Source organism: Acanthopagrus latus, chromosome 17, assembly GCF_904848185.1.
Source record: "Acanthopagrus latus isolate v.2019 chromosome 17, fAcaLat1.1, whole genome shotgun sequence".
Lineage (NCBI taxonomy): Eukaryota > Metazoa > Chordata > Actinopteri > Spariformes > Sparidae > Acanthopagrus > Acanthopagrus latus.
The window spans coordinates 13,338,550-13,353,555 of NC_051055.1; the positions used below are offsets into that span (position 1 = coordinate 13,338,550).

General features: G+C 38.7%; 1 protein-coding gene across 7 annotated transcripts in view; it reads right to left on the minus strand.

The window, feature by feature from the left end:
* Positions 1-15,006, minus strand: part of LOC119005803 (protein MTSS 1-like) — a 48,759-nt gene that overhangs the window by 32,309 nt on the left and 1,444 nt on the right. For all 7 annotated transcript variants that reach the window (XM_037073777.1, XM_037073776.1, XM_037073778.1 and 4 more), the window contains exons 2-3: positions 13,785-13,846; positions 8,879-8,952 (exon numbers count right to left, since the gene is read on the minus strand). In XM_037073777.1, coding sequence (XP_036929672.1) covers positions 8,879-8,952; positions 13,785-13,846 — 136 coding nt within the window. The remainder of the gene's footprint in view (positions 1-8,878; positions 8,953-13,784; positions 13,847-15,006) is intronic.

Consider the following 15,006-nt stretch of genomic DNA (forward strand, 5'->3'; position numbering starts at 1 on the left):
TATATGGCAGCTCAAAAGGAAAGGACACAATCAAACCAGAGTGTCTACTGATCTATGCAACTGGATCAAGTCTTTCCTTTAATCAAAATAGGCTGCCTGTGTGCTAGTTCACAGTAATTATATGGCCCACTGTCACTCAGTAACAAGGTGTGAGACAGAGGGAACAGAGACCTCTTTGATGAAACAAGTAGGGCATGCATGTGCACACAGATAAATATGTGTAGAATGTTGGTGCCTGTATGTATCTAAAAGGTCCAACCCATGCACACTCAAGACAATCAACACACGGTCGATTTGCTTTCCTTTCCTAATACGTTATTTCTGATTTAGTCTTTATGGGCCCCACTGCGACACCATCAGAATCAACTATCAACACTGAACATTTTAAGAAGTGCAATTAAATGTTAACATGTCATTTAAGCCAGTAAAAGTGACAGGCATAGCTAACAGATAACAGTTGTGACAGCTTCTGTCTTGCATTAGCAGTGGCATCAAATGCATTAGCAGACTAGAAATAGTAAAAGGTAAATCTTTAGAGACATCTGGGCTTTACAGCCCCACTTACCCTGAATATCTGCAAAGCACAGCAACATAGTATTAGCAACAATTTATATAATGCATGTAATCTCCTATTTGGTGTTTTTTTTTTTTCCTATTTCAGATACAATTTTTAAACATAAGAAATACACTGCAGATAGTTCAAACTGAAGGAGATACACACCTCTAGATTGGAAGATATTTTCAGATGTTGAACTCATTGTACGCACACAAGGGCCTCAGTGGAACTAAGCTATTCCATAAGGAGGGATGGCAGTGATGTTAATGGGAGAGGTTATACAATAGGCTGAAGCTAGGCAGTGTATGGAGTTCATGAAGATGAAGCACAGCCACTTTGTCACAACTACACAAGCCAGCAAATATGGAGCAATGAGAGAGGTATCTAAACCAGTAAACCAGTAAAGTGAAAGCAGAACTGGATTTGCACACTATTACAATTGAATTATGAGAAAATTATAGTTTGTTCATGCTGTGGATTCTGGAATTAGCATCACACCCAGTACTTCAACACATCTTAAGCATAACAAATCCATGAGGCATGTCTCCATGTCTAGAGAAACCAAAAATCTATAAAGTTTCATAAAGGCTACAGCTCGCTACGACATACAGTGCTGCTTTCTATCCAAATTCAAGCTGGGTTATATTTGGTTGTTCCGTTTTTCCCCACTGATTGAAGCAAAAAAGAGACAGCCATGGCTTTTTTGTAATTAATGTAAATTGAAAACATGTGCAGTCAGAGAAGAGGGACAGACACTGGGTTGATAAGACAAAGTAATACTTGGATAACAGCAGTTAATGTCATGATGACAAGACTAACATAATGAAAACAATAGCTGGCACTGGTCCAAACTGACTGGCAGTGTGCAAGAACTGGTTTTTCATGTTTAATGCTACAGTAAGTGTTTACAGTAGGATAGGATGTGTATGACTTGTAAACCTAAGGAACCAGGGGAAGGAATATAAATGTTGACCAGAAAGGGGGCTATGACTATACATATACAGAAGTCTTAGGCCTTTTAGCCATACAAATGCAATTAAAAAACTATATATGTTAAAAAAATAATCAATTTGTCATCTATACTATCAAAACTAAAAAATACTGTTCATTGTTCACGCCGGGGGACATTTTATGAAGCTAACTGCAAATAAACATAAATGTAAATATAGTTCTATTATATGAATTGTGGGCTAGGCAGCCAGAGCATTCAAGTAATTATCGCCTTGAAAAAATGACTCTACAGCTTAATAATCATTTTAGGTCCGAATCAATCTAGCAAGCTTCTACATGTTAGCTTTGTGTCAGGTGTCTATTTCAGCTCCAAAGAGTCAGACATGCCCAAACAGACTCAATAGTAAGGGTCCTGACAGAGCCACTGGGATTAATATACACAGGGATACACACACACAGACATAGACAGACTGTTACATACTGTATATGTACGCACACAAGTACTCACTTTACGTGCAGAGCCAGAGTCCTGACAGCTGCCAACAAACATGTGACGCAGCTTTGGTTATTTTCATAACTGTGAACAAACTATTACGCTATGGGTGGTGTGAGAAATTTTGTTTTGCATGTGTGCGAATGTTGTTTTTTCAAGAAAGTGGCAAAGATTTATTATTTACCAATGCTGTTTTATATACATGGTATTTCAATGTTCACTACTGATTCCATGATTGCAACTTATCATGACTCAACTCCAACAGTTGGTTTTCACAAGGACATTGGTTTTGAAGGTAAGGCTCTGGAGTTTAAAGATGGGTCAACAGAAGACACAAACCATAATTATGACTCAAAACTGGTCAAACTTGCTCTGTGTACACCTAAGAAGATGTATTTTAGGATGCTAAGCAGCCTTACAACTGGTACGCTCAGTCCCTGCCTGAGAGGTAGTTCATAAAGGCCTTCGACTTCACACCCCTTGAGCAAATATGCCTGTTCTTAGTTTAACAATATGCAAGACTTGGAAAGGGTCAAAATTATACTACTGTGTTAACATCTCCTCTCCTTGTCTGCCCTCCTTGTCTATGGAATGACCTCATCTCCCTATGCAGCCAGGTTGCCATCAGCTGTTTCACCGTTGCAGGGTTGAAAAACTACCCACCTACTCCTTCACTCTCACACTTACTTGGTGAATGGAATACCAGACAGAGGTAGCATTGATGTGCATACACGTACACGTACACACACACACGCACACAAACAAATGAGCAAAAAAAGATCAACATACTGGTACACACAAACAGACACGTACACAAGGCTATTATACTAAGAAGGAAACTATGACGAAACGATAATTTGATACAACACAGTGGGACAGAGGGGATCTACATGGAACATGAACTGGCACCAGTGAAACAAGGGAAATGATTATTCTTTTGCCCTCTCTGTTCTTCTGCCTCTGTTCTCTCTTTATCTCTCGCTCTTCATGGATTCAATAGGGCTTTGTCCCACTCTTTACCAACAACCATTGCATTCTGAAGTTTTCAGAGGGACAGAATATGGTTCAGATTGCCTGGTTTTGTCTCACCGAACAGCGGAAAAAGAAATGTGTAAAATGACATATGAAATATTGAGTTGTGCATCAAAAGCTACTGTTCTGGCTTAACCAAATTATTGAAGAAAACATTAGTAACTTAAAGTATTTAACAAAAAAGTACAACGATTTTCATAGAATGCAAGAGTACTTTAACAGTTCTGCAGTACATACTTCATCTTCAAATGTTTTCTGAACTGTTAAGTTACCTAGTAGAGGTGGAGAAACATACATCATGGTACTTGCTTAAACAACTGAGCACTGATGCACAAACTAACTTCATTGCAATTCAAAGGATGGCTACCTTGATATACTGCAGTGAAGACACATTTTGGGGGAGGTGATGAGGTAAGGAGATAATTGACAGAATGTGATGTGAATCAATATGAGCCATCCGGCTCATTTAACTTGTTTTGGCTTAAACAAGATTAATTTACTGATTCCAAGAAGTGCACTAAAACGTTAAAACGTGTCTTTATCCTCCCTACTGATAAAAGTTATTGTTATGGATATGCACAGATTCTGTAAAAAAAAATGTAAAACATCATGGTAAATACAAAACTTAGAACTACTGTGTTTCCGTTTTGGAATAAAACAAACCCTGTACTGCATGGCATATTATTTTTTTTTATCTAAACAAATTAAATTCACAAACACCTTTTGCTAACAGCTTGTTGTCAGTCTCCTGGACATTGGTCCATGTTGCCTGATGTCTGAGTACCTTTATCAGGTTTGACCCAGAACATGTTTAATCATTAACATTTAATCACATGAGTTTAAATCAAACAGACCCATTAGAGCTTTGAGAGCAAACACTATCCCAACTGCTTGAAGGCAAAAGCAATTCTTTGGCTGCATAGTATTTGTGCAAGCAGTACAAAGAAACAGGTGAGTGTTAGCATATACATTTGTCAACTTTAAGGGCAGGTTCAAGATTCATATACAGAAAAGACAAAATTGCAAACCCCGACAAAAGGTACAGAGGCTGAGAATAAGGAAGGTCAAAGACAACAGATGGAAAGACAGGGGAGAGGGGCTGCAAACAGGCAATGAAGAAAGTAGAGAATGTGGAGAGATGGAGCAAAAGAGGGTACATATTTTCAAATTCTGTTCCTCAGTTATAATGACTGAACAGATTAGGGTAAAGACAAACATAATGTGAACACTCCTGAGGATGTAGACTAATCCCTTGTCACATGAATTGCTACTGGTAAGCCAACTTTTCACACATTATTAATAGGTCTGAATATCCAACAAGCTTCCATCACTGGTAAATTAAAGAGTTATTAAACATTATGGATAGGGATACAGCCAGTACCAAAATCCAATAATTGCCTGTTTCTAATGGCTGATACCTGCAACTGATATGCCACATTTTTGTTTTTCAAAAAATTCCTAACCTGTAGTTAATCCACACCTGAGGGTAAGAAAGCTAAGATGTAGTGAGCAAAGATGGATGATTTAATATTCTTATATACTTATTTTGGAACAATGTATGTAGTTGATATGAGACAGTGACATTAAGTTTAACAAATAAAAAGGCTTCTTCTATCCAATAATATCAATCCCATTTTAGTCTCCAAGTCTCTTACACGATTAACCAGAGTCGACAACCCAGGCCAAGAACACTTCTTGAGAAACTCACTGTTGAGAGACAGCCAGTAAACCACTGTTTTAAATCATGCAGAGATAAATGTCTGATCCATTTTGAAAATGCATGCCAAAGTTAAGCTTTCCAAAGTCAGCACCTACAGCTTAAATACATAAGGTGCAAAGACAAAAGAGGAAGGCAGGAAACAAATTCATTACTGCAGGAATATGAGGAAGATCATCAGGAAAAGGGTAGTTTCATTTTTAGAAAAAAGCGTATTATCTATGAAAATGTTCAGTAAAAATCATTCCTTGAGCAAGAATAAACAGTACAGAGTTGCAAAGGGCAGCTGTCAAACAAGTAAAAACTAGAATCAAAGGGGAGATGCCAAAGCACACTTCAATGTACTCTATCAGACCGAGACAACAAAGCTTAGCGACTCCTTTGTGCATATAGTAAGTCTGAACAGAACACAACAGAGCACAGTGAAACAGGTGTTTTCAGCTAATCCTCGCTCTGTGTTTTGGTTCTGAATAAGCCCATTTGGATGTGTAGAGATGTGCAAGCATCTATGTGGCTATGAGTGTGTAGCTGTCTGTTCATTTGCAGTTGGGTGTTACATACTGTACATTTTTATGTTTGTGTGTTCCACCAGAGCAAGCAGACCCAGTCTTTTCTGTGTCCACTGTCAGCTGCAAATGACTCTGAATAAAAGAGCACAACAGAGGAAAAGAAAGGCTTTGTCTAGAGACTTAAGTCTGTCTTTCTTTCTTTTATTCAAACTTTCTCCACTTCGCATTCCAGTTATTTTATTTCACTCAACTGAAACTAGTAAGCTGGATTTAACCTTTTATAATCTGGACAATAAAAGGAAGAATATGCACTTCTCTCATTGTGAGTATATTTTGATTATATGCATTAGTTCTTGCATCTTAATCCTCTTTTTTTTCTAACCCTAACTATGCTCTAATTGGGTGTCTTAAACTTGGTCTATGTAATGCAAAAACAGGTCCAAGTTTACTAGATTCTTCTCCTCTGTTCATCTTTCTGAATACATCTGGTTCTCATAAATCACTTAAAATGCAAAAACAGAAACATCATGCAGTTTAGTTTCTAATTATTAGTAGTTAGATTCTTACACTGGATAACTTCCAAGACTCAGTCGAAAGTTTTTACTACACTACAGAGATTATCTCATGCACTGAACATTTACTGATGTTGACGCTGGGAGACTCTTTCACAACCACATCGTGTTTTGCAGGATGCAATTGTAGTTATAGTTACAGGCTATTCATCATAAATAAATGACTTACATTCATATTAAGATTGTGATGAATATGTTTATTTTGTTATCAACTACGCACTACACATTACACAGACTGAAAAATGAAAAGCAAAATGTTGACAACCACAATGGTGTGGATAACAGATCAATAAGTGTTTTCACATACTAGGGAGCACAAATTCATAGAGAGTTTTTAGAACCAGTGATGAAAATAATCTTTGCTATAGACTAGGCTCTTGCTGTTGTTCAGGACTAGAAATGTATTCAAGGACTGGAGTGAAAACATCTTATGTACTGTTGTTATAAAAATAGATTCCCGTCTGTTTTGGGTCTTAAGTAAGACAGAATGTTCAATCAGTAAGTAATCATGTCCACAGGATGAAATATGGTTCAGATGGCCTCAGTTCAAAAGGTACTGGTGTAGCAAATATCAATAACTTTTTAGTATTTGACAAGCAAATCACCATATCAACAACAGCAAATATAGTATTTTGCATGGAGAGCAAGAGAACTTCCCTTACAAGAGGAAAAGGTTGGTCTGGAGTCCTGTCATCATATTAATTTTTGAAGTAAGATGCATATGTGAAGGTAACATTACAGTCCAATGTTCACGTTCTGAAAAGACTAATGTACGTTAATGTCTTTTTCAACCTTCTGATCATGCTGTTTCAGTGATAACACTGATAAAAGAGTTGCAAAGTAACTTTGATCTAAACACCTATCAACATAACTGCTGCCACACATCAAAGTCTTCTGAGTCTACTGATCAGCCCTTGATTTTTTATGAGCTACCATCACTGCCAATATCTGCGAGGCTATATAACAGATGAACCATTACAAAGCAGGTTGAAAGCCTTGTTCTCCTGTTAGGAGGCCAATAGACCTTTAATGTGTGTGCTGTTAAAACTCTGATTTTGCTATGATTTTGCACATTTATTAGTCGTATTCTTCCCTATTGTGTGATGGTAGGGAGAAGGGCTATTGCCTTTAAATACTTGAGCCCCTTAAATACACTCACTCACACCTAATTTAATGCCGTCACCATAGTGATTGCTATCGGAAGCAGGTTAGGACTTGGAGGCACACGCTGGGACAAGAAGATGGATGGATATAGAAAAAATGAAAGAAAGAAGACATATTTTTCTATAATATGTCTTCAGCAGCCTCTGGCTAATTATGACAGGCAAACAGAAAGTGCTGTGTCTGTCGGCCTGTACCTTATCTGATCTAGACACAAAACCATACAGCTCTAAAATCAAAGTTGTTTAAGCAAGCACACATACTGAGACACACACAGGCTGTGATGTCTTTAGAAGATATACCTTGATCTTTTTCTTTGTGGGTGAAAAATACAGTGAGCTGATATCTTCATGGAGAAGAGAGACAGCTGTCTCAGGCTCTTCTATGGGGGTGTGTGTATATATATTATATATATATATATATATATATATATAATATATATATAATATATATATATATATATATATATATATATATATATAATATATATATATATATATATATATATATATATATATATATATATATATATATATATATATATATATATATATATATATATATATATATAAATTGCTTTGGAGGCAATTAGAAAAAAAAACATTTTATTCGGAGTCACTCTCTTGCATTCAAGCGACTGTTTAATGTGCTTTGCAATGGGTTCAGCTTCCCCTGAATTAGCTCAATAAATCAAATCTGCAAAAAGAAAAAGAGAGACAGAAAAACGATGGTAGAGAAAAACAACCCATAAAATCTTATACAGGCGTTACTTTTTCTCTAATACATACAATATTAAAACATATTTACTATATTGCACTGTCAAAACATGAATAAGCCCTCACAAAGTATGATAACCAAAAAGCTTACTGGCGTAAGTGGTGAAAATATGAGGCTCCCTCACAACCTTTTAGGAATGTGTACTCAACTGCAGCCTTAATGTAAAATCTGGTCTGTAACGTAGGTTATAAAGACTAATAATGACCTGCTACAATTATCATGTGGACAGCTTATCTACCTGTGTTACAGACAGCAGCATGTAAGGCAAAAGTGCATAATAACTCATCATTCATGCTTGCCTGTATGCTGAAGAGCTCAGGCATACAGTGAAGCCTGAGCAACAGAGCATAAAGATGATAAGGGTGTAATGTGATACTGCTAACCCAAGACACAATATGCAGAGAGAATTGGGAGGGGAAAAAGCGATGAAAGAGCAGATGAAAGATGACGCAACACTCTTCAGCTGACTGAATGTAACTCCTTCGAGGCAAACATTTATATTGTGTGTGTTAGAGAAAGAGGGAGAGAGACAGAGAGAGTATGATGACTCCCTGTACTCCCCCATCTCTCTCTCTCTAGCTCTATTCCCCCTTTCTCTTTTTCTCTCTGCAGTGAGTGAGGTGATGAATGTGTGTGTCTGTCTCAGTTCCTATTAATAGTATGGAGCAGGGCTGGAGGTGTCAAAGCTAAGGAGGGATGAGATCTCTCACTCTCTCTCTTTCCTCTCACATACAGAGTTGAAGCAGACTCTACCATAGAGTCCAGATGAAGCAGAGGTGGAGTATGGGTCGGAGTGGAGGGGCAGGAAGCAGGGAAAAAGGGGTAGAGGTTGAAGACAAAGTCAGCAGCAGAGCTTCAAACAGCATGCTGATAGATTTACTACCTATACGATAAAGCAAACAACCCGAATAACCTCTCAGCACAGTTGGGTGAAATACTGGACTTGCACAGTAGGACCACACAGACAAACACAATGACACATAGGTGCCCAGACACACACTCACACACACACACAATGACACTGACTCCTTTAAGAGATGAGGAATAGATTTGCAGGAGAAGACCACTGTTTACACATTCATCCCTCTGAATCTGCGTGCATATTCTTACCTCGTGAGTTGGTAGCCAGGTCGGCAACTTTCTGAAAGGCATCCAAGAAAGCAGCCAAAGTAACTACTGTCGTCCTATGGAGAAAAGAGGAAAAAAAAAAGGTTACTTAACTTCACACTTTACTGAAGTGCCTTATATCCTTCAAAGGGTACATAAACACTGCTGATCAACTGCAGTAATTACATGCAAGTAATGGCAGAAAAAGACATACACTGATCAGATGAAAAATATGTATCGTGTAAGATACAGGAAAAAAACATCTGTTGCATGTGTGTGTGCATGCATGTAGGGTACATTTTAGTTTAGAAAGCTTCCATCAACCCTGATTATTTGACCATTAAAGTGTGGATAGTGTCTGTGTACTGTGTGTGTGTAAGTTAAAACTTAAACGTGCCCCGCTGTGTGAGGAATGTCTATGTGATTACTTAGAGCCCCTGGAATCTGTCCAGCTCAGCAGAGCAGCTCTTGAGCTGAGTTTGCCACACTTACAGGTCAATGAAGGGATCAATGTGGGATCTATCCTGTTCAGCTTTAAAATGGAAAAGGGGACCTGTAGTAAATTTGCAACTCATACCTGCTTTTCTGGCATCTTGTACAGTTTACAGAGTATTTACAAATTGTAGTATTAGATACTGCTTATAGACAAAAGACTGAGGAAAGGGCAAAATCCAGTCTGTCCCTAGAAAAAAACACAGTCGAGGTGTGGTGTAAGATTACTCTCTGATTTACTCATTACAGACACCATCGTGTTGGTATCCTGACTTGTTGCCTGTCTGGCTGCCTGGCAGACCAGTTACTTTGCTAGCTGACAACATGCTGTCTCATTGGCAGGTCAGCTGCCTGGCAAATACTGACTCATCTACTTCAGACAGAAACAATAAACCTCTCATGATTAAGATCACAGGTATAGCTATTAAAAGGGTCTTGCCACATGTACATATACATGATATATGATCTCCTCAAAGGAGACAAGAATACATATCAGTCACGAACTGCTTGGAAAATTTCTGAGGCAAGTTTGGTCACAAAAGCATGTTTGTTGAAACACTCAATAGCTTCATTTGTACACACTTGTTATCTTCCACTGGCAAGCAGAAAACCATCATAACACAACCTGGGATTTTCCAACAGTCCGCGCAGGTAGTTTTCATAACTAGACAAAACAATCGCTTAATGCAGGTTAGTGGTGACTCAAGAAACTGAAAACTGGAGCACCTTAGGGATCCGACCCTGGACTAACTCTAACCACAGTGCCATTGTGTTGTGCACTCTAAAAGCACTTAAGTAAGAATTTAAAATAAAATAAGTTAATTGTGATTAGACTATGTTTTCTAATGTTGAGTTGCGCAGTATCTAGACAGACCCTTATCTCAACCGTCTCCAGACTGTTAAAGTTGTTAGTTGTTTAATCAAGTTACAGTTGACACCTAAGAGGTCTCCAACAAGCTTGACAGACTGGGTAAACAGAGCACGACTGATCAACTGATAAACATCCCTGATGTCAAAAATGTGTTACATTTTCTTCTATATTCAAGTGACAATCAAGTCTTCACCCTTAGTCAATAACGTAACACTCATTTCCTTTATTGCTCAAAAACTTCATGAAATATTGGCTATTAAGTGCTATGTTGTTGCAGAGCTGACCGGAGGATCCAAGGGTGGGTCCTGCAAATGGAAAAAGAAACATACGCACAGGCACACACAGATTCCTTTCTATTTAAAGACCAGTGCGGGCACCACAGCAACCTCCAACTGATATCTGTCTCCACTAATTTATACCATGAACACACACATTGCTCTACGGATCACATTTTACATGTAACAAAGTCTTGTTCAGTCAGGTTTGACTTATTAGTCCAAAACAGGTTTGTGTGGGAAAGAGGTTTTAACTGAAGCCTGTGCCTCTAGTCCACTAAGAGTACAATGTGCAGTAGTTTAATAGTACTAGCCACAATCCTATGCTGTGATCTGTTCCGCGCTTTTACAAGAGAAAAGCCAACTAAAGCCTTACTAAACCTGTTTATCCATTCACTACACTTCAAACTCTTATCAGTAAAACCTTGAAAAAAAACAATAAAAACAGTCAACTTCCTAACAAAAATGATAGCTGTACAGAGAACTGTTAACCCTAACCCACACTTTTAAATGTTTTTGACAGATCAGCAGTGACATTGGGTAACTGCTCAACAAATAAAAATATGAGAAAGATGTAAAGAATAACCAGGCTTTCTGGATAGTCTCAGGAAGCCTTAAGATGTCTGTGGAGGTAGGTTAAAAGGAAAAAAATCATTGCTGCTACAAGCTTTCAGGTCTGCATTATGCTCCAACTATGACCTGACTGCTACCATTTGCCTTCAAATCTGAAGATGCCCCATCCCGGAGTCAAGACAAATGACTTTAACATATCTGTTCAGCAAGGCCTTGGCCAAGCCAATCTAAATTCCCTATAGACTCTGGTGTAGAACAACAAAGTGCTCTTCATGACAATGATTAATTCAGCACTGCTGCCCCCATCTATTCTTAGTTCAACCAAAACTAGAATATGAATGTAGAAACTCTGGATCCTACATGTAGTATGTGTTTAACTCCACATGTTTCAAACACAACACATCAAGTATTGTAACAGAGATAGTATTTGGAGTGTGTACTTTCAGCAGTTTTAATACATATATAGTTTTATATATACATGTCTGTGTGTTCTGCATGTATCTGTTAATCCACCTATCAATCTAAATATAAAAGTCTATAAAGCCTAAATATTTGAGGGATTTATCTTGAGCCCAGAAGCCTTTATAATTATATAGTTCATAGCTGAATTTTAAGTTTCGGGGTGGTCTGTTTCTTCACAGAATTAACTTTAGACCAGAAGGAGGGGGGCTTGTGTGTAAGCCTCATTCTGACACAGCTGCACCAACCAATGCCCACCAAACAGACCAAACACTGACAAGTTAAAAGAGGACTGTGATTTGAAATCAGCCAGTACCCCGCCTTTCTTCAAAGCATGCATGTATGTGTGTTTATGTGTGTGTGTCTAATGACTGCCTCAAAGGGCAGGGGGGGATATTTGGACCAAAAAATGACAAATGACAGAACAGCCCCAGCACTGTAATTGGTTGATTTCCTACTTGCTTTGTGAGAGGGGAGCAGAGGGTCTAAATTACAGAGCAGTCTGCTTTAGAACGTCATTATACACACAGACATATGCTGCTACCACTGCTGGCTAGTCACTTATTCAGGCCAAAGAGGGAAGGTGGGTGTGTTTGAGTTGAGTGTATGTGTGTGTCTTTCTTTGCAGCCCGGTCCCCAAACAGATTACAGAGGTCCTTGGGTGGAGGGATATGCTGTAGTCGAAAAGGGCTAGTTTGGCCAAATTTGTATCAGCTGGAGATGAGCTTTAAAGCAGACAGAAAAAGCCTTATTTGTAGGTCACCATGAGCAAACCCAGATCGCACACTCTTATTAGAGCTCCAGCAACAAGGGCATCGTTACAGCAAGCCATATGCTACAACCACTGCAGCCTGGAGCAGGGCGTAGGCCGAGTTTTATCAGCCAACAGCTATTCTAAAATACTCTTTCTATGAATGACACTCATCCCATAGAGTAGGAATTGATCTTTTTATGGAGCATCTATTGACTAATACTGATAGAACAGGACCTATTTACAAACTACAAGGTCAAAGTCAGGGTCAGTCATGTATCATTAGATAATATATAGGGAGGAATACAAAAAGCATCTCCATTGTCCACCTGCCACTCATCGAATATGACTGGATTTAAAGATCGCATTTACATGCTGTACCTTCAGCTCACCTTTTCATCACTACAATAACTGGTACATTTGTTCTTCTGCCCCAGTGTCCACATATGCATGTGGACCGACACACACACACACACACACACACACACACACACACACACACACACACACACACACACACACACACACACACACCTGCCAAACAAGCAGTCATTAGCAACAAGGCCACAAATACTCCCCTGAGTGTTAGCATGGCAGGGTCACATATTTAACCCCCGAATGATGGAGACACTTGAATAACATATCACCATTAATCAGCCTTAATACTGGTAAAATAGGAGAATGGGACACTGAGTGGCCCCTGCAAAGTATTGTTAAGTCCCTGAGCCTTTATACAACTGTCAGTATTAGTCTGTCTCAGGACACGTGGACACTTAAATGGCTAGAGAACTGCCATGAATTGTTAATCAAAGAATAATTTAAACAGCGGGACATCCGTATTTACAGTACCTGCTGGACAATGAGCTTTTATTTCAGCTGTCATAAATTGTTTGTCTCTTGACACGTGGCCACTTAAAACTAACTAGGAGAGGTGGCTGGGATTGGCATTCATTGTTTGCAGAAGACTAGGAATAATTTTGGCAGGAGGTGTGTAAATTTACAGCATTAGAAATACAAATTAAATCAGGCTTGAAGAAAAATTCAGTGGGGAGAAGGACATATACTGACCCCTGGACAGTATTGTTAAGAGATTAGGCTTTTATGTTAAGTGTCACTGCTTGTTAGTCTGAGGACACGTGGCCACTTAAAACTTCTTCAGAAGGAAATTGACACTGACATCTAATGTGAAAGTCTCAATCAAGTACAAAATCAGTCAATGGAATGAGATTTTGCTGTATAGGGGGGCACAAGAGGACATGGGGTATCAGAAATGTTATGCAGCATAGTGCTACTTCCTGAGCCATGATACATTTTTGTACTAGAAACCCACTGTGTTTTGAACAACACAATATGTGTTGATTTATAACCAATTTTTGGAAATGCAGATTTCCCCTCTTTTTAGTTTAATCCAATGTAATGTTTTGTCCCTTTTATTAATAAAAAATAGAGAAACATACAAGTGTGTTGTATGTGCACACAAACACTCACCTGAGTTGCGACTGCAGTTTGCCAGCCTTGGTGATAAAGTCCTCCCAAATAGGGTAGCTGCTCTGTGAGGACACAAACAAATATGACACAATCATCAGAACATATTTAACTATTCCCACAGTTGCATAAGAGTTCATCCAACATGAGGCCACACCAATGCCTCACCTCACCTGCAGGGCTAAACAGAACTAACCAAAGTTTTAGCTTTCCCATACACTTGACCCAGTTATGTCAAACCAAAAAATATGTGCTTTCCACCTTGTTGCCAGTAAACCTGAGTGAATGGGCAATTTATGCCAAAGGATGGAAATAAGTTTAATGGTATTGTGGGTGCATGAGCAAAGCATGAGAAAGGTCTGAACACAGAATGAGCTAAATTACTTTCAAATTTCCAAACAGTTGGCATTCATTTTGTTCTGTTTTGTCTAACATTTTCAAATTCTGTATACTCTTTTAACAGAAAAACAGACACATTGTCAGGTCTTGCATGTGTTAGGTTGCAAAATGGGTCACAGGCCTCTTTTGGAAAGATCCCCACACAACAAGGGCACTAATACTACGGAATAATGAGCCTGGTTCCCGATGGGACTCTAAATTTACCAAATTCAGGTCCTAGGCTGAAAATAGTTGAAGAGCCTTTTATCGAGACTATTGCAGAGAACAAGTGGCCTAATGCTTCAAAAAGAAGAGGCTAACGTGGTAGTGGTAATAGCAGCACAGGTTTAAGTGATGAATGTAGCAGGGGCATATGTTTGTCACTGATGTGCTACTACTGTCAGGGGCCTGAGGAATGTCATGTTATGCTGTCAAACATTACACCCAACAACCGACTCAACTCTCTCTACCTACAGTACCTCTTTCTTCCAGTCTCTCTTATATCACTTATGTTTCTTCAATCTCTCCCTTCTCTCTGCATGTCTCCCTGCTCCCTTGTCTACTTTCTCTGAGGAGGCCACCACCATCGGCTCTGACTGCGTTAGCATGGACATCAAACACAACCGCCATTTGTCCCTTCATTTCTCGTCCCTCTTGTTGACACTTAGGCTAGAAATAAAAGTGAGCAGTCACTTTATCCTTTTGGTACACAGCCCAATATGTGAAAGGCATCGCTGAAAATCTAAATGTCTTTTTTAAAATATATTCAGATTTCAAGCAAGAACACTAAGCATATGCATATTTCCAATGGGATCAGGTCATCATCTGATAACATAGTTACCTGACA